Consider the following 25,956-nt stretch of genomic DNA (forward strand, 5'->3'; position numbering starts at 1 on the left):
CCAGAACTATTCAACTAGCTACATTGTTCCGGAACATTTCAACTAGATACTTTTTTCCGGAACTTTTCAACTGCACTCGGAATAAAACAACTAGTTGGAAAGTTCCGTCGGAACGAAATAACTAGTTGAAAAGTTCCGCCGGAACAAAGTAACTGCCGGAACATAGTGGCTGTTACATACTCACATAAAGCTTGATACCAAATTTCAGAAACTGATTTGTAGTTCCTGAGAAACATGCTTAAAATATCATGGGACACACAGACAGATGTAAAGCACTTACCAGGGAGGGGGAATTAATACATAAACAATAATTTTCTATTTTACGGTATGTGGTTAGTTAATTATAACCAATAAACACCTCTTACATAACTCTGCATCTATGAAAGAAATTGTTGATTTTTAAATTTTTTAAATGAAATTGGCACAAATGTCAAATTAAGAAATTTAGAGTATTTAAACATTTAACGTAAGAAATATTTAATAACAGACAGAATGATCAAACATCCGAGGAAGTCAAAACACACCTGCATTGTGGCATTGTCATCAGTATTGAGTGTAGCATGTACAACAGCAGGAAAACCTTTGGTTACCATACCATTAGACAATGGTCCATTACTGGCTCTGACTAGAACTTCTACCAACTCTAATGCTGTCTAAAAATAACATATAGTCATTTTACAATGCATTCAATGTTCTAAATTCTTATACAATATTAGCATGCCATAACTGTGGACACTCAGAAATGTCACACAAAAGAAGTATAACTACATAAGAAAATGTCAAAAATCTAGTCTTAAAATATCTGTTAAGAAAGCTTGAGAACATTAATATCAATTTCATTTTAACTTCTTCAAGAATAGCACTGTCATGTCTTATTATGTGAGTTTTTCAATTGTTTTGTACGTGGGACGATTTTAAGAGAGCTCTTTATTTCTTTTTTCTAACCTGTAATATCTTTTAATTTACAACAGTTAAAAGCATTCATGTACATCTCAGAAAGCATGACAGAAGACTAAAGTACACTGTTTTTTTTAACACAATTTGTATTTTACACTACTGAAAAAAAACTTCAGAGATCACAATAAAACACAAATTATTGCCCTGTTCAATGTTGGAAACAGCTATTTTAAGATTTGTTGGGAATAAGATAAGGTTATGTGTTACAAGTACATACTGATGGCATTCCAAGAGGAACTTTATCTGGAGAATGAAGAATGCTTGTCAGTGTAGGTAATAGTCGATCTTCTAGTGGCTGTCGACAGTTTTCATTTTCTGATAGTTCTCTAAATATATCTTGTACTATACCACCAATAACAGGATCTATTGAGAAAACATCATAATAGTATAACCTATAAAACATAATTTCAGGAGTAAGCTAGACTTTTTTTTCTTATAAAACTAGGGTCTGTAAATTTAACTATGTCTATTTGTGATTATAAAACTAGGGTCTGTAAATTTAACTATGTGTGTGACTTGACATTTAATCTATAAGTCCCAAACTTTTAATTTTACAATCTTCTAGAAGTGGTGAACAAACCTACATTTTATTGGTACTATAGAAAGGCAAAGGACATAAAGCAACAAGTTGTAAACATGCACCTGAGGTCTGAAATGCTGAACTGTTTGTGACTGACCTACACAGATTTTAACTTTAATAGAAAAACAAAGAAAATGGGGTATCCATCCACAACACTAAATCAGTACATGCACATTAAAAAACCCACAAAAAGCAAAGGAACAGCGCTTCTATTGCTGTACTTCATCTCAAAGTCACAGTGAGACCTTCAACATGGAGCAAAAAAAGCGGTATGAGCGGAATTCTTTGCAAAATAATTCAATTTTAGCTCATTTATGTTTCAGAGTTTAGTAAGACTTCCATTTTCACTGAACTAGTACACATTTTTGTTTAGGGGCCAGCTGAAGCCCACCTCCGGGTGTGGGATTTTCTCGCTGTGTTGAAGACTCATTGGTGACCTCGGGCTGTTTTCTGCTCTTTGGTCGGGTTGTTGTCTCTTTGACACATTCCCCATTTCCATTTTCAATTTCATTTGTAAGATGTAACACCACCAAATCAGGCCCGGTCAAAAGAACATACTGGAAAGTGGTACATATTTAAAACAAAATAGTTCCTACACATAGGTGTAAATATCAAACGATGTAGAATATATTTTGGTAATTTAGGTATCAAATGAAAGGTGAAGGACTGCTTGATATCAACTTTCAAGAAGCTAAGGGGACAACAATCATACCAAGTACACTTAAGATTCAGACTGGAAAGAATAAATGGACAGACATCTTAATTAATGTAGGGTTCCATCTAAAGGCCAAAGTAGGAAGAAAATAATATTTTTACATTTTTTTTTTATCATGAACATATATGAACCACATTGTTCCGTCTCCAAGCCAACCAGTCTTTGCTCTTACTCTTAAATGCCTTGTGCTTCGCAGAGAAGCAGCAAAAATACAAATTATCAAGTCTTTGAATTGACCTAGCTGGGGATCAAACACATGACCTCTCACATTTCAGGATAGCAGGCTACCATGAGGCCACTGAGGTGGTTTAAAATTAAAGAAGGTCAGGAAAAGTGAAAACAATAAATAAAACTTAGATAAATACATTACCACAAGAATATTTCAGATAAACTGCCAAAGTAAGAGGTGTAATTTTATTTTCAACAGTTGCTGTGAATGCTTTGTCTACCTGTAAAATACAATAAAGTCAATAGAATCACTAGAGCAGAAGAGACAATTTATTACAACTACAACTATCAAACAAGAATGTGTCCAAAGTAAACCATGCCCATCACACACGGAAGAAAAAAACAAAAGCATAATGCCCCTTACTATTGAAGGTGGGGCATGAAAATTTTGTTATTCTTTACTTATTATTTTTTCATATCTTTTGATATTTATTTGTAACACCAATTTTTATTAAAGGGGACATCTTCCATTTCTTTGATGTAGGGTCATAACTAGCCACATAAGCATTGAAACCTTTTTTGTATATAATTAACAAAATAATTAGTGAATTATTACTTTTTCATCAATGAAGTGACAATTTCTTGTTTTTTGTAAAGGTGTATTAGCTGCCAAATTCATCTCTTAACAAGTGAAAATGTGAGCTAATGCTCACTGATGATACCCCCGCCCAAATACTTGATGGTAAACAGAAAGTTGTTGAGGGATGAATCTGAAAACGCATCACACGGTATAGCTGACTTATATAAACCCTGAAACCAAATTTCAGAAATCCTTGTAGTGTAGTTCCTAAGAAAGATGCGACGAAAAATATTCATTGGACGGACGGACGGACAAAGGTAAAACAGTATACCCCCACTTTTTTAAAGCGGGGGTATAATTAATTGACTAAAGCTTTCAAGTTTGATTATGAAATACTAAATCATATATAAAATACAAAGACTTAGTACTGTCAAAGGCCTAGTCATATGATTTGTGTGTAAACTTACCGATAACACTGTGGCTATAGATTCTAGACACAAAGACAGCACATCTGAAGAAAACTGTGTAGCTACAGACAATAATCCATCCATGATGTTCGGTAGGAATGGTGTAAGTACTTGTGGATTCTTCAGAGATTTAAAATGAATACAGTAACTATATACAGATCGAATGGCAGATACTCTAACAACTGCTGGCTGGGTAGGGTGGAGACCACCTATTGTAGACTGTAAAAATCTGTAATGTACAAGTAACACATAATATACAAAGGCTAAACAACCTTTAAATCCTCAAAATAATCTTGTTCATATTAGAATTTCAATAATAAATGGGGAATGTGTCCATGGGACACAGATGATGTCCCCTCTTGCATATAACATTATAAAGGGACATAACTCAAGAACTGTAAAAGTGATGCTACCCAAATTTGTACTTGATCTGAGTTTTGTGGCAATAAGCATTGTTTATAAGTTTCATAACATTTAGTTGAGGCAAACTTAAGTTAGAGAACAGAAACGAAAAATTCAGCAATTTTTCCATTTGTAAAGGGCATAACTCTATAAGGTAAAAGCAACACCACTAAAATTCAAACTTGATCTGTGTTTTGTGGTAATAAGCATTGTGTATTAGTTTCATAACATTTGGTTGAGGCAAACTAAAGTTAGAGAACGGAAACCAATTTTGGGACGTACGGACATATAGACGGACAAGGGTAAAACTTAATGCCCCCTCTGCTACGGCGGGGGCATAACAAAAAAGCTTTCTGATAAGTTTTTCATTGTATCATCCATTTATTTTTATTTTTGAGAAACAATGTAGCATGAGACACAATCTTTGAAAAATAAGGAAAATAAAAATAGTTAGATTTTGAGAAAACTGAGGCTTAGTTTAGGGTGTTTTGGTTATTAATTTTTAGTAATTTTGCAATAAAAATGCTACAAACTTTGAATTTGTTTTAATATATTGCATTTTGTATTTCAAGCGGGGAAACAGCCATATTAGTTTTATTCTAAAGCTTTGGTATTTTAAATAGAAATTTGGCAAAAATATAATTAAATGAATAAAAGTTATGTTGTTGTAAACTTCAAGAATTTAATACCCAATTTTAACATCACACATAAATTTTATCTCAGTAAACACTAAAAAATCATTCAAAAAGTTATATTTTTGTTTGCATTGAGATAAATGATAATAAATTCTCCATGATTACTATATTCTACATCAACATTAAGTTTTTAAATTTCTACAATGCTGTTACCTCTGTAACAAATCAGGTGTCATGGCTTCTACATATCTACTGGCAGCCCATAAACATCTACCTACTAGGAATGGAGAAGCTGAAAATATAAAATGAACAAGTGAAACTGCGAGCTAATGCTCACGGATGATACCCCAGCCCAAATATTTCGGTAAACAGGAAGTTGTTGAGTGATGAATCTGAAAACTCATCACACGGTATAGATGACTTATATAAACCCTGAAACCAAATTTCAGAAATCCTTGTATTGTAGTCGCTGAGAAGAATGTGACGAAAATTTTCAACTTGGCTATCATGTGTAAAATGATACAAGTGTTCGGCAAACAATAAGTTGTTGAGTGATGAATCTGAAAACACATCACACAGTATAGCTGACTTAAATAAACCCTGAAACCAAATTTCAGAAATCTTTGTCATGTAGTTCCTGAGAAAGGTGCAACGAAAATATTCATGGGACGTACGGACGGACTGAAGGATGGACGGACTGAAGGATGGATGGACTGACAGATGGACGGACTGATGGATGGACGGACAGACAGAGGTAAAACAGTATACCCCCACTTTTTTAAAGCGGGGGTATAATGAATAAAAGTTTTTTTGCTATACATATATTGTAAACCTAAAAAGTCAGATTGCACGTCTTGTCAAAAGATTAATTTTGTGTTTCATACAAGAATCATTTGTGCATCTTATTTATTTATTTTTTTTCCTTTAAAGAAGAAATCCATCAGAAGTTATAATTTAATGTACCAAAAATAAGAGTTAATTTTCATAACTTTTTTATTCACCTGAGTAATTCATATCATTTAAAACAACAGTCTGTAAAAATCCCATGACATCAAACTGAACTTTCCCAGTCTGAACATACTCAACAACCAAATTCATCACACTTCCCATAGCTAACATACATGACTCATGGATCTTCCACCTGAAACAGAAAAATATTTAACAAGTCATCACATTTTCCATGGCAAACATATACAACTCTTGTATATCCTACCTGAAACAAAGAATTAATCAACAGAAAAATTGATCATTCTTCCTACAAAAAAAAAATACACAACTTGTGTATTTTCAACATAAAAACAAACCATTGTTGTATATTTAAAGTTACAGATTGCCAATGTCTTATATTTATGGTTTGTATGTGTGAGAAAGTTTTAATAAGATTAACCAGGTTATTTACTTATAATTGGCCACTGAATATCAAACACAATGATCAATCTTCCTTTACAATTACACATATCATTTAGCCTCTTTACCAGTTTTCATTGGCAGAATTCTTCTGTTGTTCTGATTCTTGTAAATGTTTGGTTACTGCTGCACATAAAGCTGGAGCACTTTCTGCCTGGAACTCACTGGCTAATGACTGAAATATACAAAAATTACAGTTATAATGTAGGTGTCAGACCATCAATTCAATTACTCCAATTTAGAACGTATGTAAAAGTAGCCCTTCCCTAACTAAAAATAGTGCTTTTGATGTCATTGTTTACTTAAACCAACAAATTTGCAGAAATGAAACTTTTGGTGAAAGAGAAATATAATTAGACCATTTTGAGCTAAAATTTACTTGTCCAAGAGTTTGCATTAAAAATTGAGGATTAATAGGCTCCATAGTTTACTTATTTAAGATTTCCAGAAAACCAGGGGTTATTTTTAGTAGTAGTTACCTTTCGAATGGTTGTTGTTCACTAGAAGACTTTAAACATGAAAATTGGCATGTAGAATGGTGATACATGTACAATTCAGGAAATACCTGGTTTCTATGAAGTTAACCTTAAGATAACATATTAGAAAGCTGTGGATTTTGGTTGAATAGATAGGGATTTTGAATTGGTGGTCTGACACTACTGTTTAAACATATCTAGTTTTGTCACTTACTTCTACATAACTTAACCAAAGAAAACAAGAACTGAATGTCTTAACTCAATAAAGATTATAACAAGAATATGTGCCCATAGGACACAATGCCCTGTTCACACCTTGTTTCTATGTTCAGTGAACCATGAAATTTGGGTCCCAACCATACATTTGGCACATAATATTAAAGTTACCAGTTAATTTTAGATTCTGATGTACAATATACACATGGGAGACAACTTACCAGCAGTAAATCTTGTGAGGAGATTCTGATGTACAATATAAACATGAAAGATTTAATACAAGCAGTTGAGATTATGATGCAAAATAGACATGGGAGACAACTCACCAACAGTAAATCTTGTGAAGAGATTCTAACAGAATATGAAAAAGATTCATCATCTTCATCTTCTACAAACTGATCTGGATTATTGGACCACAATCTGACCTAACAAACAAAAAAACAAACTCATTAATGTACATAAAAATTTTCAAGGTAATACATTTTATAAACCATTAAGAGCCTTAAATAAATTTCCATTGTTGAGAGAAAAAAACTTTAAAAAGAAGGAAAATGGTATCCTTAATTTATTTGCATGAGGTGGTGAATATTTTTGCTTTCCCTTGTCAGTTGATTTTGTTTTGTATTAGCCCACTTATTGGACAATGTGAGGATGCTTTTTTAATGAGCAATTTGTCATTGTTGACAGTTTTAAATTCAATAGACACACCATTCAATATGTAGATAAAGTATATTCAAATCATTATGAAAACTCTACTTCTATTATTCAGTACAAATCAGTATACTGTCAAAGTATTGTTCATTTAAAAAACAATCCAAGGTTGGTTTCTTTTAAATATTTCTAGGGAAATGCTAGTTGTGACACAACTTTCATATAATTATCATTTATTAAGCACCATATGCTTGGACTAATTCAATTAACCACTAAGTTAATTTGCCAGAGCAAAATAAGAAAGTTGTCTCTAGTTATATCTTAAGTTATTATCTTTGTCCTTAAGAAATGACAAAGATGGCTGACGTAAGGTAGTCTTTTTATCCCAAACTGTTTAAGACTAATTTAAGAGCTTGAAATATGTTATAGAAACTTTTTAATAGTTGGACTATGTTTATTTCATAGTTCCATGTTTTGTGTTGTTGTTGCTGTGCTGCCTAACTAATGTATAAAATTGAGAATGGAAACGGGGAATGTGTCAAAGAGGCAACAACCTGACCAAAGAGCAGAAAAAAGCCCAAGGCCATCAATGGGTCAACACAGCGAGAAAATCTGGCAACCAGATGCGTGCTTTAGCTGGCCTCTAAACAAAAATGTATACTAGTTAAGAGAAAATGCATGACACACTAAACTCTGATATACCCCACATCTTATTTTTTTCCATTTTACAACCGGATCAGGTCTTTAAGTTGCATCAATTAGTTTGATGTTTTCAAAAATAATGGCATTGATGATGGGTATTAACTTGTCTGTTTATACCCAACTTGTCGTCTGCTTATACCCAACTTGTCTTCAGCCTAACAAAAGTTACAGAAACCCCACTATAGTTGAAGACCATGTTTATTTATAGATTTCTTTTGATGTTTTTATGTTGTTGTTTTGCTGATTTACCAATATATACCCTACATCTTCTTTACTAGTCAGTCAATTTAACTACCTGATCATCTGTCATCTGCATATAAATGATAACATAGTATAGTATATCATTGACGGACTTCTTCACAGTATTACGGAACTTTGAAGTGTCTATTAAAACTTGTACAAATTCAAACACACTGTAAACCAGATTTTCAAATCCCAAAGCTTCTCCTGAAAAAGATAGAATAAAATAAAATTCCCACTATAATCATACCTAAAACTAGCTGTAATTCAAAAGTTGATAGAAAATGAATCATTTTTGTAAAGTAAAAAGGTAATTGTATAAGCGAGAGTATGTATAAGGGTCCTGTCTAGATTGGTAAAAACGGTAGGTATCATACATAACTTAGAATATTTAAAGTAACCTTTACAACAACTGTATAAACAAAGTGGCATCATGTTGTTTAGCTATGTGGAAGCAGGAATAACTACATTTTACATGGTATGTTCAATGATGGCAAAAACCAACACGATAGAGCTAAATATTGATTAGATATACAATAGAAATCAACTTGATAAATTTATATACAATTATCATATTTTATAAATACACTTTATAGAAAAATAACTACCATCTGAATCAACAGGGTCATTAGCATCTTCCATATTGTTGACAACTGTTCTTACATAGCTGATGAATCATTAAGGAATTTTTAGATTATATATCATAAAACATAACACACAATACATGGTGATGGCAATAACTCACACTTGCCAAAATACTTATATAAAAATTTCAAAGTTGTTTTCATCATATAAAAAACTAAATAAAGGATACAACTCAGCACTCTGTGTGAAAATCAACCATATAGGTGGTAAAATCTCATTCAGATATGGTGCCATAAACTTTGGAAAACTTTTAACTAACTGAGTTATGGCCTGCAAAAAGAAAATATTCCTTATAAATTAAATGCACTACATGTTAGAAAAGCGGCTTTGGTTCACTACAATATTGTTTTGCTTTTCTTGTTGTTAAAACTTGTTGCTGTTTTTTTCCTTCGTTTTTTCCGGAAGTTTTCTATTTTTATCTGCTGTCAACATGGTCAAGGAACAAACGAAAAACTAACATAATTCTGTCTCTTATTCTGAAACATTAATTGATATGTTGGAGAAAAGTTAATGTTAAATAAATCCTTTAAAATATATTCAGGTTGGAGCTTAAATCTATTATCTGTGGGAGATCCCTTTACACACATATTGGTCTATCATGTATTTTCACTGTGTGTGTTTATCTTTTTACACAATGTTATAATGCAATTTCATTGTTAGTTTATGTCTTATGTTAAGGGCGTTAACAAGTTTCAAAATAAGAAGGTTTGTAAAAAAGATTTCATTTATTGAGACATTTTCTAAAGATAAAATACCTAGCTAGAAAAAAAAATATATGCCACTGTTTTCGATAAGTTGGCATTTAAAAAATTTGTCCGGAAAGATTTTTTAATATCTTATATACTTTATATATAGATAATATCACTGTCGAAATATGAGAAGGAATAACAAGAGTTAAACCAGCTTTTGTAGGGATAATGCTATTGAATGGAAAAGGCTAGATGAGTTGAAAAAAATGATCACAAGATGGCCAACATGACCAGCAAACATCCTTAATTGCTCACAATCACAGTGCCAAGCTATAAGTTTTGTTCGATATTCACGTCATATTGATATAATTACCTCACAAATACCAGGTTTGATTGGTTGCCTTATGATGTTGCTATGTTTTCTATTGACTAGTATGAGGTATTGAACTGGGAACATGTCCTAGACAGGAGTCAATACACAAGATATGGACTAAAACTACAGTATGGATATTCAAGACCTGATCAACAATTATTGCTTAAGTCTTGAAGTAATTTATGATACCATGAAGCACTCCATACCTTTTTAGAAAGGAATACAAGTTGTTTGAAATCTTGATAATAAAAAAATTCTAACCTTAACTATTTTCATTTTTAAATAATACAAGTTGTTTGAAATCTTGATAATAAAAAAATTCTAACCTTAACTATTTCCATTTTTAATCCACTGTCTGAGGTAAAACCATCCGGTACTTGGAGAGTCTGTATAAATGCCTGTGTAAACTGTGGAATTAGTGGGAACAGCAACTGCTTGGCTATACCCTGAAACATTCATGTATACATTTCTGTATAGACTGGGAAACTACATCTGTTCCACAATTAACAATGCATGGACTTGTTATAATGCATCAGCTTTTCCTGAGTATTTTAGACTAGACACCATCTAGTTAACCATCAAGATTACCTCCGAAGTCTGCCGATAGTCATGATATAAACATCAATATAAATATAAACAGATTGAGAACACATGGAGTTGTGTAATTAAAAATTTCCAAGTCTAACTGATTTCATGTCATGGATTAAAAAAATGTAAATCATCGTTTCACCTGGCTATGTATGATTTCTTGTTGGCCAAATTGGTCAAAGAAATATTTTTTTTTATGGTTGCTCCCTTGTTTCTTTTTTCAATGTTGACATTCTAGTCTTTTTAGAGCTATTTTCCTAATGCTTGTAGTTTAAAGGTTTGGTTGGCTTGCTTGCTTTGTTTGCATAAATGTTTGCTCAAGCATTGTAATTAAGATTGACATCTGCAGTCAATAGATAGGCTGGGCTTCAGCTCGTATACATTATACTTAAATGTTATTGGATGTTGAGTAAAGTGCAGAGTATAATGTATACAAGTTGAAGCCCCGACTATCTATTGATTGCAGATGTCAATCTTAATTACAATGCTTGATCTAAATCACAAGCTAATGCCGCTTAAAGCAATAACAAAGTTATAAATTGGAACTAAGAATTTCATCAGAATCTTAAAGTGAAACAAACCCAGCTGATCTGGTACTGATGTGGGATATGTTAGTTTATTGCTATATATTTTAAGTTTTAAATATAGTGTAGTTCCAGATTAATTCATTGTTGCCTGCTTAACAAATTGCTCTTATCTACTGTAAATTCAGAAATTATTGTGTGCATTTATTTGTGCGATTTTTGAAGAATGGACAAAAATACGAGATAAATTATTGCGATTTCAAGAAAATCTGTTTACAAATATATGAATCGAAATTCAGAATGTGAGTTCTTATTATTGCAATATTCACCCAATACTCACCCAATCGCATTATTTGCATTAATAAAAACCTCGCAATAATTTATGAATTTACAGTTTTCTCTCCTGTCTAATTGACTCACATTTCACCTATCTTTGTTGCATAATTAACTCACAATTTAACCAATCTGTGTTGTTTTAATTAACTCATATTTCCATAATCTCTGTTGACTGAATTACTCATATTTCATCAATATTTGTAGTTTTATTTACAGAATTAGGTTTTGGTATTAAAATTATTTGTCTTCATTGTTTGATTTATTGCCCAGTCTAGGATGAGATCTTTATGGTGTGGTTTCCAGTGAAGGTGATAAGATCATACCAAGCTTTTGTATATGTTTTTTTTCAATTACTTTTCACATGTTGGTTGTGATCACATTGATTTTTAACCCGATCTGTTTTATTAATGTATATATTTGTAAGGAGTAAGTTTGGTAGGGCTTCATTTTAATATTAAGTCCATTGTTTCCAGTTGATGAAGAGATAAGTTAGTCAGTGAAATAGAACTATTTGTGTTCAGCATTTCTTATAAAGCGTTCATATTTACAACATAAGAAATTTTTGTGAAATTTGACAAAATCTTAAGGATTTCAACCAAATTTAGGCCTAGGAAACATAGAGCCCAGGCCACGACAAACTGAATATTTAAGTCAGATATGTAAAATGTTATAACAAACATTATGTTATATTATCTTTTTTGTCAACGCACTGTTTTTCCCGTTAAAAAATCAATGGAAATTTACTCGCTTTCATTGAACTTTTGAAGAAAATCAAAATGAATACTATTTGTGTGACTATATGAAAAGATGGTAAGCGTTAATTTTCAACAAAAAGACATATTTCCTATCTTGTCATTGTATAAGCTATGATCTAATGTGATATTGGTCAATAAATCCTACTTTGAAATTGTAGCTACAAAAAGGGTCCATTTTAGGGCTTTATGGAACCTACTCCTTTCTCACCTTTTGAATTTCAGCCATATTAGCAATCATAGCAGCACATGTGTTAAATATAGTTACTGCCCTTCCTCTTGTCCTAATACTAAATGCCTTCAAAATATAGGAACATGCCTTTAAGTACAAATACAGTGTAAAACTATTTTCCTGATTAATACTGCCTATATATCTTTCTCATTTATTCTAAAATTAGGTGAAAACTTCATTGAGTATACACTGCCATATTTCTGGTGTTTATAAAATACAGATGTTATAACAGTGGAGCACAATCTATACTTTTAAAAGAATGGACTCATGTACTAATCCAGATAAAACAATCAGTTTAAATATACATGTAAATGTATCATTCAACTATGGAAAGCCAACGAGGTCAAAATTCAAAATTCATAAATTGTCAATTTGTAACTTGTAACTGTGTAATTTCAAAATTCTTAATTCGTAAATTGTCAATTTGCCACTTGTAACTGTGTAATTTCAAAATTCATATGTTAAAAATCTGTATTTGCAACGTTGAAATTCAACATTTGTAACTTTGAGATTCTTTATTTGCGACTTTGTAATTCATTAAATCTAACATTCATATACTATTTCTTATTTTGCCATTCTTCATTTGTAATCACGTCACTTAAATATTTGCCATAGACATGCTGAAATTCGTATATTGATGTTTTGTAATTTGAAACATTTCGATTTGTTAAATGTCATCGTTGTATTATTCTAACGATCATTATGACGACAGATGGTGCTCAGTTTTCTTCTTCTGTGTATAAGCCTCCTGTAAGTAAGAGCACCTCCATATGGAGTTATAAACCCTTAGTAATTTAAATCAATTATGTACAGCACATACATATAAAAGAAAACAAATAGATAAATAAACTGTTAACACAGAGATATGTCTCGCCTTTTTGTTATTTTGACAGTAAAATGCAAGTGTTGAAATTAAAATAGCAATACTTTACATGTTAGTTATGAAAAATATTCAAAGTCAATGAACCATGACTGAGGGGGCAGGGCCAAATAATTTCTATGGAAATGAGATGAGCCAATGCCTATACAACAGCATGCCAAATATCATTGACCTACCACTAGTGGTTCCCCATAAACTGATCTAATCACAAACTTATACATGTAAACTAAGGAAAAGTTTGAAACTCAATAGACCATGACTGAGGGGCAGGCCAAATAATTTCCATGGAAATGAGATGTGCAAATATTTATACAACTGCATACAAAATATCATTGACCTACCAATAGTGCTCCCCATAAACTGGTCTAATCACAAACTACTGTGGATTCATTATTATTCGTTGGATACCAATTTTCGTGGGTAAAAGTGAACCACGAATTCAAATGTTCAACGAAATACAAATTTTCTGTAGGCTTTGTATGAAGACATTGGCAAAACCACGAAATCAAATATCCATGAAAATGCAAGTTTTCCTTAATCCACGAAAAGTGATACCCACGAAAATAAATGAATCCACAGTAATACATGTAAACTAAGCAAAATTTTCAAAGTCAATAGACCATGACTGACAGGGCGTGGCCAAATAATCTCCATGGAAATGAGATATGCCAATGCTTATACAACTGCATACCAAATATCATTGATCAACCACTAGTGGTTCCCCTGAAACTGACCTTATCACAAACTAATACATGTAAACTAAGCAAAGTTTGAAAGTCAATAGACCATGACTGAAGGGGTGGGGCCAAATAATCTACAAACTAATGAGATGTGTGAATGCTAATACAACTGCATACCAAATGTCATTGACCTACCATTTGTGATTCACCATAAACTAGACCTAATCACAAACTAAAACGCCTCTGCCGGAAACAGCATACCAATGTCTCGATTTTTGATTCCGTCAAGGTGAGACAATAAAATTATTGTTTCTATATGGCATATATACAGGGACTTGGTTTTATATAAAGGTGACCTCGAATATACATGTATGTCTACTGCTCACCACACCTGGGAGGGGTTGTGTCACTTCCTTTATTAAGGTATATACAGATGTGTCGCTGGAATGGGTCCCTTTTTCAACTTGGCAAATATATGACTGTCACTTGGTCAGTAATTTCAGACTTAATATATGACCGGTTCAAAAATTTCAGACTAAATACATGAAATATAAGACTGAGCCACAAAATCCAGACTAATATTGTTCTGGGCCGGAAATTTTGGACTAAATATATGATGGGAGAAATGGGTTGACACAGATTATGCCTTAATATTATAATCTCAATGTTAAAATTTTGGAAAAGAATTAAACTATCAAATGATTTTTTAATACAAGAAGCAAATAGATGAAAAAGTCTTTATTTATTTGACTCTTGAGTAATGAAGATAAAAATGTTTTATATCATGTTTGTACTTTGGAAAACAAATTGAATGAGCAAAGAAGTATTAATTTAAATGAGTCACTTAGTTACTGTATACTATATATTAAAACTGTATAGTATATGCAATATTTTGTTATATATATGAAGTCTAAAGGAATCTGACCAACCAGAAAACTTAATGAATACTAGATCATCGAGACATGACATTTATACTAGTAGTATAATGGTGTAATGTCCTGGTGTCCCCTCTGGATATTTTGTCAATGACCATGATCGTTAAACTATGAAACTGTTTCTTTTTTATTACACACCTATACCCACTTTGAACCCCTCAAAATAGAGAATTTTTTTATCAGCCACATTCATCCGTAAACATATAAAAGTTAACATGCATTATGTTCATTTCTGTGTGCATGCTATGTTTCTGGAAAACATCAGGTTGACCAAGATAGCTAAAAACATGAAATTTGTATAAGCACTCAAAACTATCTACAGAGAAGAGCCACAACCATCTAAGGTCTACTTTGCTTAAATTAGTTGCCTTATTTTTAGTGCAGTTGCATATTATTTTGCAAGAACAATTACACAGTTACATTGGGGACGGATAATCAACCAGCAGCAGTACTAAACAAATGATAATAAATAAAAGTAGAATGTGTCTGAGGACACGAATGCCCCTGCTCAAGCTTTGCAATTTTCCAAGTTAAAAAGGGGCATAACTCTAAAACGGTAAATGACTCACAAGCCAAATTTGAAGTCTGTCTACGTATTGTGGTTCTTAGCATTGTGTACGAGTTTCATAAGATTTGCATGAGACAAACTAAATTATAGTGCAGAAACGAAAATGTAGAAAGTGCAGGACAGTCAAGAGTAACACTTAATATCCCTGTTGCCTACGGCAGGGGCATAAAAAACAATCCAAAAAATATATGATACAAAAAAATAATATAGTAGGTGAACATATATATGATCTGTACAAGAATCTGCAAGTTTGGTGGAATTTTGTGAAGCAGTTTTCAAAGAGTTATGGATTAACGAAGTGTGATGCAGTTGAAGATGCAAGATCACAGAAGTGATCGCTAGAAACAACTGAATTCTATCAAACGGCCAAATAAATTGAACTTACATCAGCAGCCATAAATATTTTGTACATTTCCGGTAAAATCACAGGAGCCACTTGACCCATCTGTATGTCTGTTACATCTTGTGTGAATTCTGAAATGTATTAATTACAAGTATGCATGTCTGTAGCTTCTTGCTTGAAATGTATCAGTTTTCTATTGGGTTGTTACATCTATTGATAATTCTGAAACTTTTTAATTATACACTTTTTCAATGTCTGTAATATTTTGTGTGATGTCTGAAATATATCAATTATACATCATTATGTGTGTAACATCTTGCATTGTGTGTTATCTCAAAATCATCACATATAAATCTGTAAGTCTATACCACCTTACAAGAGATCTAAAATTTATCAATTATACATAGTGCAAACCATCTTACTCTATTTTTGCGGACACTTTTTTCATTTTAAGCCCTTTCTAGACCATTTCAAGGCGATTTAATTTTGCAATTTTCGAATTTACTAGATGTAATCAGATAAGGGAATATCCAAGTCTTCCATATTCATATTTGCGATATCTTTCTAGCTGTGAAAGTCGAAAAAATAAATCGCAGGTAAAAATGAGTTGGTTTACAGTATTTGATGTCTGTAACATCTAGTGAGATGTATGACATGTTTAAATTAAACATTTTTTTATGTCTATAATAACTTGTGAGATATATGTAATATTCATTAAATCTTGTGTAAAGTGAAAAATGTCAGTTGGGTTATAAATGTAGCAAACAAACCTTGTTTTCATTTTGACCCTACCTGCTAAAACTCTCATAGCTCCATGTACAGAGGTAGGCTGACCACTGGTCAACGCTTCCATCAGTATCTGGAACAATTCCGGCCAAGCTTCAGGCCAGTCCCAGTGGGCTATTGCAGATATGGCATAAGCACAACTAGTTCGAACCTTACTGATACTTTCTTTCAACCCAAGTGGTAATATTCTTCTGATCTGTACTTTTGCCTATCATAGCAAATACAATTTATCATGCCATACACTTTATCAGTCTGTATTGAGTATGAAATATATATTTAGGAAACTTGTATCTTACATGTACATGTCTTAGGCAGAATTTCAAGTCAGGAAAAAAAAAAACAAGTTTCATGAGTATATTATATAAAAATAAGCTGATGTAGTATGATTACCAATGAGACAACTAACCATAAAGGATAAAGATTTGAAACATTGAATGAACTTAAAGTTTAAAGACATGGACCTCACCAAGATAGTCATTTAACAATGAAAATTCATTTGGGAAGAAGTTTTGAAATGCCGCTGCATACTAGAAAACTACAAATTTTCAAAGGATATTAAGCAATCAACAATCAATCAATCACAATTTCAAAGGTAGAAATCAATTATCTTCAGAACCTGTGAAACCTTATTACACAATGTTTTCAGTAATAAATAAACTATAGATAGTACAGATCTTTTTAACTAAAATTTATATGAACTGAAGGGGTCAAAATTGCTCTCGCACAGGTAGAGCAGCTGGTGAAGCATATGACCAGCGAGTCATGCCAAAAACTATATCATGGATTCTTTACCCCTAGTCTGAGATTGCTCTAAAGACTGGTTGGGGCCCTGGGAAGTCAGAGCCCAGTTTATATAGAAAACATGGAAATTGCAGACCCTGACATACATAATGTAGGGCGACAAATTCCATCTAGAAATCGCAAATATTTACTAACTATAAACTAATCTTGAAAAATACTCACACTTTCTACAGCCTCAGGGGATCTAAACTTTTCAGCATTTTGACACCAGTGTGCTTCTACATATTGTTTCAGTAAGACTGATGCTAGCTGTCGGATAGCCATAGGTCCATGAGGATCAACTGTGAGCTCAGCAAGGTGTACACCAAATTCTGTCAAAATTTATAAGTTTTGCATCTTAAAATAAGAATATTTGTCAAAATATTTAAAAACATAAATATGCAAAGCTTTGACACATGTTCATGTATATACAAGTATACATTGCATCTCAGGGAATAAGACTAACATTTTCTGACTAGGGGCCCAACCCGCCACAATATGAAAATTAAGTTAAGCACTATGGTCATTTTCATAAAAGTTTAAGGAGCCCAACCCAAATTTCGGTAGCATTGGCTACTGGGCCCCTGCTAATCTTTTTCCCTGTGATGATGATCTTGGAGCCGGAGGGCTCAAGCTACATTGTGAGCTACTTGGCAACTAGGGTAAAGAAGTTACTTTCCTGTCTCCACTAAATCTCCTAATCAGTAGTTTTTTGTTTAAATGTAGATCAGCAGATGAAACAGCAACTTTTAAATAAGTAAATAACAAAAACAATTTATTTCTCGAGAAACACAATGAAAGCATACATCGTTGTTGATTGTATATCCTTCATTAGAATATTATTTAGAGCAAACCAATCATGGAATTTTGTTTTTTACTTTCAGCCATTGTTACTCAACAGTGTCTAAATCAAAACAAAAATTGTGTTCACAGAGTCCGATTCCGGTATTTAACACGCCCTTACCGGAAGTTAGCCATTTTCTATATGTTTGGTTGTAAAATAAACAGACATGTTACGTTTTTAGTTAATTTCTGTTGCATTCTGTTAAAAATTTGTTTCATTTTTAGCTGTAGTGGATTTTTCTAATTCAAATTCAAATGACTGAAGTCTATGAATTTAATTATTGAAATTCACATCCTACAAAATGGGATCCTTCAAAATTTACTTTTCAGAAATGGAAAAAAAAGTTCTAGGGTCTGGGGTTTAAACTAGGGTAGGTCGGGTAACTTGGACCACACATATACTTTTATTTCAATGGCCTAAGTACACACATCATATTACCCAAATAGCTTATCAAAGATAAGTTTATAATATTTTGTAAATTTTTGTAAATTAAAGTAACTGTTTGTGTCATACATGTACATGTACATAATACATTGTACATATGTATGTGGTCAGTATCTTCCATAGGTTAATTTCCAATAGTGAAAATGGTGAAATATCACATTTTTTGTGTGTATTCATATAGCACCATTCTATAAGTATCTTAAGGATTATGTACCCTATTGTTGTTTCAATGGAAATTTTATAGAAAATCCACAGCCTTTCGCCTTGTACTCTCATATTTGACAATTCCGTGCTTGATAGAGGATTATTGCATGCAGTGCTAGCAATGATTTCCTTAAAACAAGTTTATAAATTCAGATATTGGTTAACAAATATAAATATGGACCAATTCAAGTACACCTTCTACTTTAATTTAGTGACTCAGCACAAGATTTTTTGGAATGTAAAGGTTGTTTTTAGGACTTTTATGCTGTTTTGATATTATTGCACTTTGAAAATTTCGTAATACACATGGCTACAGAAGGGGGCATAAACCTTAAACATTATAAAAAGGGACAAGAAAAAGTCAAATGGGTTTAAAGTATAATATCAATCCCTTTGAGTGGAGCATAGCAATAATCTGACACCCCAAAATTCTGACAGTCCATTGGTCCAATAAGTTGATGGTCTGATAGTCCTGTCTGGACATTTGAGTACATTAAGGAACAACAATTTGATCTATGTGGGACCAAGATGGACTTAAAAATAATAAGGCTGGACCAAAAATGTTACAAGAAAATCTAGGGTGATCTACATCAACCTCATTGACTAAGGCCTAAACAAAAAAATTGTTTGGTTTGGGTAACATGTCCAAAAATTTAGGTGGGGTATGTAGGCATTTTATTTAGCAAGTATTGCGACATTGATAGTGCTCAGGATGACCCTCTGACAATAGTTATTGCACAATGCTCCAAAAAAAATTAGGGTCAGCGTTTTTTTTAAGGTAGGATTGGGTTAACCTAACCAAACATTTTTTTTTCTAGGCCTAATTATAAAGTGTGTTTAAAAATTTGATGTGAACAAATTTAATTGTCAGCCTTCCCCATATTAATCAAATGATTCCTCTCAGTGTGACACCCATCAATCAGGGTTCAATATTGCAAAGTCAAAGATGTCATGTGTGAGAAATATGTTCATGCCCCACCATTCTACAGCTTTAACTTGGAATGTCCATTTGAACACATACATCGCCAATTCCTTCTTCTTATGATACTTCCAAGTTTGCTTGAATGGATTTTTGTAAATATTGATGTTATAATATGTCCTCATATATAAATTAATCATTTGACTGGCATTTCAGCCTCACATATCACAATGTGTTTGATTCTGTTCTTCTGTCTATAGGTTGCACTTTGTTAATACAGCTGGTTCACAAACCACGCCTCATACATGTATATTATTCATAGATATTTTGTTTTGTTTACTTACTGGTTCCCAGACACGATCTCTATGTTTCATCTCATAGAGACATAGTCTGAGATTACTCTGACGTCCAACGGCTGTTTTGCCAGACAAGCTGGGGCCGTGGGACGTCAGAGCTCGTCCCATATCAAAAAGTGGATATTTGCCCGTCCAAAATAGATGCGCTGCTTCGTCGCTTCTGGTGCCAACGGACGGCCTTAGAATTATATAAATCGGGTATCAATTTGATCATTTTTCATTTATCTCTTCATTTATATAAGTTTCACCTACCTGCCACCCTTTATTTTCTCATATTTAGACAGTTTTCACTGTGACCCATCGATTCAGACATTTTTACTTTTATTTTCAAATGGACGTCAAGTTACGAGAGATTTTGCGACCTTGAGACTCAAATATGCAAATATTTATACTTTTTTTCACCTCCTTTAAAGGAGATCGATATTTAACATTTAGTAGTCAACCACGATTTTTCACCTCCTTTACAGGAGATCGGTATTAAGCATTTAGTGCCAACCACGATAACATTCGAAAGCTCTCGGATATTTACATTGCTTGCATCGTAAATGAGCGAGGTGTTAGATTATATATTCATATTGACCTAGGGTCATATGCATACATCATTTCCCATAGTCCATTGTGCCTTACTTTTTTCTCGTGATCACGACAATCTTTCAAAATGAAAGTCAAAATGCCAGAATCGGTGGGTCACTGTGAAAACTGTCTAAATATGAGAAAGTAAAGGGTGGCAGGTAGGTGAAACTTACATAAATGAAGAGATAAATGAAAAATGAACAAATTGATACCCGATTTATATAATTCCAAGGCCGTCCGTTGGCACCAGAAGCGACGAAGCAGGGCATCTATTTTGGACGGGCAAATATCCACTTTTTGATATGGGACGAGCTCTGACGTCCCACGGCCCCAGCTTGTCTGGCAAAACAGCCGTTGGACGTCAGAGTAATCTCGGACTAATAGAGACATAACTTGGGAATGTTACCAGTATAAATAAACATGAATAGCGGCCAAATTGAATTCAGAGGAAGACCCAAAGTGAGGGGAGGGATAGTACTTTATTTTAGTATAAGTTAAAACTCTTAGTTCAGGGCATATAAATGTTGAAAATATGACGCATAGCCCTATATTTTGACCTTTGAAAAAAATAGTAATGCATATGAGTTTTTTTTCTCCATTCTATAGTGTTTCCTGCAGGATGTTTTGGCGTGGTATGGCGTCCTGCCGTGTTTTCTTGACGCCCTGCCCTAAAAGTGTAGTCCTCCGTGCAAAGGGTGCCTTTAAAGTGTAGCCAAACACGCTAAGAGTGCCCTTAGAAAAAAATTACCCTGCCCATTTCAAAAGCTGCAGGAAACACTATTCTCATGATTCTAGGATGTAATTTTTTACGAAACTTCTTCACAAAAAAAGTGGTACAGTTTTAGCTCTAAAAGGAGTTCCTATGGGAAATTGCATTGTCTACATTAACAGAAGTGCAACCTATGAGAGTCTTCAGATTCACCTCAGTATTGCCATAACCTTTTTTTTTGTTGTAAAATTGCAACCAAAAGTTTGTAGTACAGTACAAATAAAATGCTCCGCTGGGGCGCAGCTTGATACGACCGCAGAGGTCGAACCCTGAACAGTTGGGGCAAGTATGGACACAACATTCAAGCTTGATACAGCACTGAATTTGGATTGTAATTAAATATTTGACACAGCATAGGTTTCTCACACAGAATGAAAGTGGTCTAAGAACTTAAAATTTTTTAATTTACCTATTCAAACCATATCGTTATTATTTGCTTTTATATATACATCAGAAATAACCAATTTAAAATGGAAAATTTTAAAGAAAAAAACATACATGTGATGGACTGTGAAACTCAGATCAGGAGATTGGAAAATTTTGGTCAGGAGATTAGGACTCAGATCAGGAGGTTTTTAATCGACATAAAGTTTGTCGTAAATGTAACCGTGTGCTGTAAAAATTGTCTTTTAAAGTGTGTTTTCTTCAACTTTCAATCCGAATGTATTATGTATTATGTTTATAGTACCCTTGTACTTATAAAGTTTCTTTATCTTAATATTCTACATGTTCAATCTAAGATTCTTTTTTTTTAGTATGTTCTTTAAATTTTTCAATTCATATCTTTTATATCATTATTCTATAGGACAAACATTGCAATCAGATCATTTGTTTACCTATCTGCATTTGCAGTTAGATTTTATTTGAATAATCAGAAACTCATTTCAATTTGGGAACATGGGTCATAGTTATTATATGAATTCAATTTAAGCCTTGAAAGAAAGTATAGAACCCTCAAATAATTTTCAAATTATTATTTTTTGATTTGTCCTAAGACATTTAAAATCATTTAATTACCATCCTTTTATGATTATTTGTTCAATTTATATTTTATTTATATTCTTTTAAAAATTTACATTATTTAAAGGAAAGTAACTTAAAACAGGATAAATCAGGGGAAGTAAACCAATAAATACACAAAGTTTTTATTACACAACGGCAGTTAGCCTGAGGTAAAAATCGTTGATTACCAGTATGTTTGACACCCAAGCTGACAAGTGAAGCCATATAATTATGCATGTTAATTGATTTACAGGTAAAATATAACTTCAGGTGATGTCAGTTACACCAGATGTCTGAGATGATATGTTGGGCAGATTTCATACACAGGATTTTTTTCTCTTCAACGCGAGGTCGGGAGGAGACCCCTGAAAACGGGATTATTGTACTCCCGTCAGGAGGTTTACATGTATGAAAAAAATAAAAAAAAATCCCCCAAATTTTTTTGAACCCCCTTATGATTCATCATCCCATTGGCCCAAACTCAATCCCAGCTTTCCCTTTGTGGTATGGTACCTTGCAGTACAATTTCAGAGAGATCCATACACTTGAACACAAGTTATTGTCTTGAAACTAGAAAAATGCTTGTTTTTTGGCCCCAAATTCCTAAACGTTTAGGGCAATTACCCCCAAACTCAAACCCAGCTTTCCCTTTGTGATATGGAACCTTGCAGTACAATTTCATAAAGATCCATACACTTACACACAAGTTATTGTCCTGAAACTAGAAAAATGCTTGTTTTTTGCCCTTTTATGGCCCCTAATTACTAAAATTTTGAGGGAATTACCCCCAAAAATCAATCCCAGCCTTCCCTTTGAGGTATGGTACCTTGCAGTACAATTTCAGAGAGATCCATACATTTGAACACAAGTTATTGTCTGGAAACTAGAAAAATGCTTATTTTTTGCCCCTTTTTGGCCCCTTATTCCTAAACTTTTTGGGCAATTACCCCCAAACTCAATTCCAGCTTTCCCTTTGTGATATGGAACCTTGTAGTACAATTTCATAAAGATCCATACACTTACACACAAGTTATTGTCATGAAACTAGAAAAATGCTTGTTTTTCGCCCCTTTTTGGCCCCTAATTCCTAAAATATGGAGGCAATTACCCCCAAAATCAATCCCAGCATTCCCTTTGTGATATGGAACCTTGTGATACAATGTCAGAGAGATCCATACACTTACACACAAGTTATTGTCATGAAACTAGAAAAATGCTTGTTTTTTGCCCCTTTTTGGCCCCTTATTCCTAAAATTTGGAGGCAATTACCCCTAAAATCAATCCCAGCATTCCCTTTGTGATATGGAACCTTGTGGTACAATGTCAGAGAGATCCATACACTTACACACAAGTTATGTCTGGAAGTTACAAAAATGCTTATTTTTGGCCCCTTTTTGGCCCCTAATTCCTTAACTGTGGGTACCATAACCCCCAAAATCAATCCCCACCTTCCTTTTGTGGTATTGAACCTTATGGTAAGATTTCATTGAGATTCATTCACTTAAACTAAAGTTAGAGTGCGAAAACTAATGTGTATTCGGACGACGACGCTGGACGACGACGCCGGACGACGACGACGACGACGCCAACGTCATACCAATATACGACCACAAAAATTTTTTGCGGTCGTATAAAAAGATGTAAATAGAAATTATAATATTTCTGGACCTAGTACATACATACAGTCATGTTTGTCTAGTATGGATATGAAAGAAAAGATCATCAAACATATAGTTTGCACGGGTAACACGAATCACCAAATAACACCGTTATTAGCCAAATAACACTTGTAATCACCGAATAACACTTGAAATTTTAATATTAGCACATATTGGTGACATTTAAACATTGATAATTAAATAATATTGTATTATAAGTGTATTTTATAACTTAAAAATTATATTTATAGAAAGCAGGTAAGTTCATAAAGATCGCATTAAATATTAGTGTGTACATCCAACATGGCGACCAAGGAAAACACAATGGGAAGAATAAAAGAATGATTGCATACAATCCCTCAACGTGTTCATTTTAGACCACCAAAGTGGAGCCCTCACGCCACGTCAAGGCAATGAACAATGTGATGGTGGGCGCCTCCCCTTTTAAAAAAATATGGAATATTTAACTGTTTACAATAATAATTTTTGTGTTTATAGTTATTAAAAAATAATATTATATTTTTTATTTTAAAAATGGAGAGTAACCAAGCCCTTTTAAAACTAATAAGATATCCTGCACAAGGCACGGGCTTATCTGTCATAGTCCGCGAAAACAACATTTTATTTAAAATTTATTGTAAAAAATTAAAACTACTAAGATATCCTGCACAAGGCACGGGCTTATCTGTTATAGTCCACGAAAACAATTTATTTGCAGCCTTGGTATACCAAGACAGTCACAAGCCTGTTTAATGCAGAGTGTCCATACCGAAATATAATTAACGTGTCAGTATACAACAATCTAATTAACAATATGATAGAACTGTTAGGTAATAAATATTTTGATAATTGGGAACTTGGCATTATCACAATTAAATTATCCAATTGGCAAAAAATATTTCATTATTAAACTTAATTTAATGTATTAAAATGGATGAACATAGCAATAAAAAAATAATTAAACGTCAATACTAAGAATATTATTTTTTTTTCCATTAATTTTATTTCTGAATTTTTAGTAAATTAAGTAAATTGAATATACAAATGTATATTGCCAAAGAAAATGAAATAAGAAACAAGTTAAATATAATCGAATTAGTGAAATTAATGTCTTCATTAAAATTAAATATGTACAATTTCACATTTGTTCTTTATATATTTCATATACATTCTAATAAATATTATGTTGAAAATATACTTTATAAAATTACTTACCTTTCTAGGGACTTGGCCATGTCGTACTTGTTGTCTGTAAAGCAGCAGTCCTTACATAGGAACTTTAGAGACACATCTGACCAGGCCGATAACATTGAATCATTCATTGGGACACAAGCACTGTGAACCCAACGATCACAACTACTGCACTGAATTGTGCAATCAACACATTCTTCATCACATTGAACACAAGGATATAAAGCCATTTTCAAAATGGAAGACAGCACATATGTCTTCACATGTTTTTATACCAAATTTTAGTTACTTGTAAAAACATTAATATTTGCCGATGAAAACCTTTAATTTCTTTTTGAGAAAATACACACATACGAATCATCCATTCAGCTGCTTTGTTTTTATTATAAAACAATCAAGTATAATTAATTTTTTGATTAAATTTAAATTAAATATGTGAAAATTCTTAATTACGTTTCATTCAATATTGAGTAAATCGTTAAGAAAACTAATTGGTGATTGGAGTAATTGCATGGCTTTGATGTACTTGTTAACTTTTTGAAACCTTACTGAAAAACAATTATTGGACAATACTCTGTATATACAGTACATTATTTAATATTTTATTTTCATAGCTTTTCCCTTTGTATGCATATGCATTCATTCTTTTATACTTCCCATTGTGTTTTCCTTGGTCGCCATGTTGGATG

General features: G+C 32.8%; 1 protein-coding gene and 1 long non-coding RNA gene across 2 annotated transcripts in view; both read right to left on the reverse strand.

Annotated features, from left to right (window-relative positions):
* Positions 1 to 25,956, reverse strand: part of LOC127707511 (importin-9-like) — a 48,457-nt gene that overhangs the window by 21,880 nt on the left and 621 nt on the right. Inside the window, exons 2-17 of the mRNA XM_052212091.1 lie at positions 17,491 to 17,639; positions 16,534 to 16,735; positions 15,784 to 15,872; positions 12,315 to 12,401; positions 10,230 to 10,349; positions 9,011 to 9,111; positions 8,805 to 8,863; positions 8,252 to 8,403; positions 6,930 to 7,028; positions 5,980 to 6,086; positions 5,506 to 5,645; positions 4,718 to 4,796; positions 3,468 to 3,696; positions 2,623 to 2,701; positions 1,175 to 1,320; positions 525 to 653 (exon numbers count right to left, since the gene is read on the reverse strand). Of these exons, the coding sequence (XP_052068051.1) occupies positions 525 to 653; positions 1,175 to 1,320; positions 2,623 to 2,701; positions 3,468 to 3,696; positions 4,718 to 4,796; positions 5,506 to 5,645; positions 5,980 to 6,086; positions 6,930 to 7,028; positions 8,252 to 8,403; positions 8,805 to 8,863; positions 9,011 to 9,111; positions 10,230 to 10,349; positions 12,315 to 12,401; positions 15,784 to 15,872; positions 16,534 to 16,735; positions 17,491 to 17,639 (1,967 nt within the window). The remainder of the gene's footprint in view (positions 1 to 524; positions 654 to 1,174; positions 1,321 to 2,622; positions 2,702 to 3,467; positions 3,697 to 4,717; positions 4,797 to 5,505; positions 5,646 to 5,979; positions 6,087 to 6,929; positions 7,029 to 8,251; positions 8,404 to 8,804; positions 8,864 to 9,010; positions 9,112 to 10,229; positions 10,350 to 12,314; positions 12,402 to 15,783; positions 15,873 to 16,533; positions 16,736 to 17,490; positions 17,640 to 25,956) is intronic.
* LOC127707912 (uncharacterized) lies at positions 22,312 to 24,054 on the reverse strand. Its single transcript, XR_007985087.1, has 2 exons — positions 23,728 to 24,054; positions 22,312 to 23,566 (listed from the first exon to the last, which is right to left on the reverse strand). It is a non-coding gene; the product is annotated as an uncharacterized LOC127707912 (long non-coding RNA).

The sequence above is a fragment of the Mytilus californianus genome, unplaced genomic scaffold (assembly GCF_021869535.1).
Source record: "Mytilus californianus isolate M0D057914Y unplaced genomic scaffold, xbMytCali1.0.p SCAF_1, whole genome shotgun sequence".
Classification (NCBI taxonomy): Eukaryota; Metazoa; Mollusca; class Bivalvia; order Mytilida; family Mytilidae; genus Mytilus; species Mytilus californianus.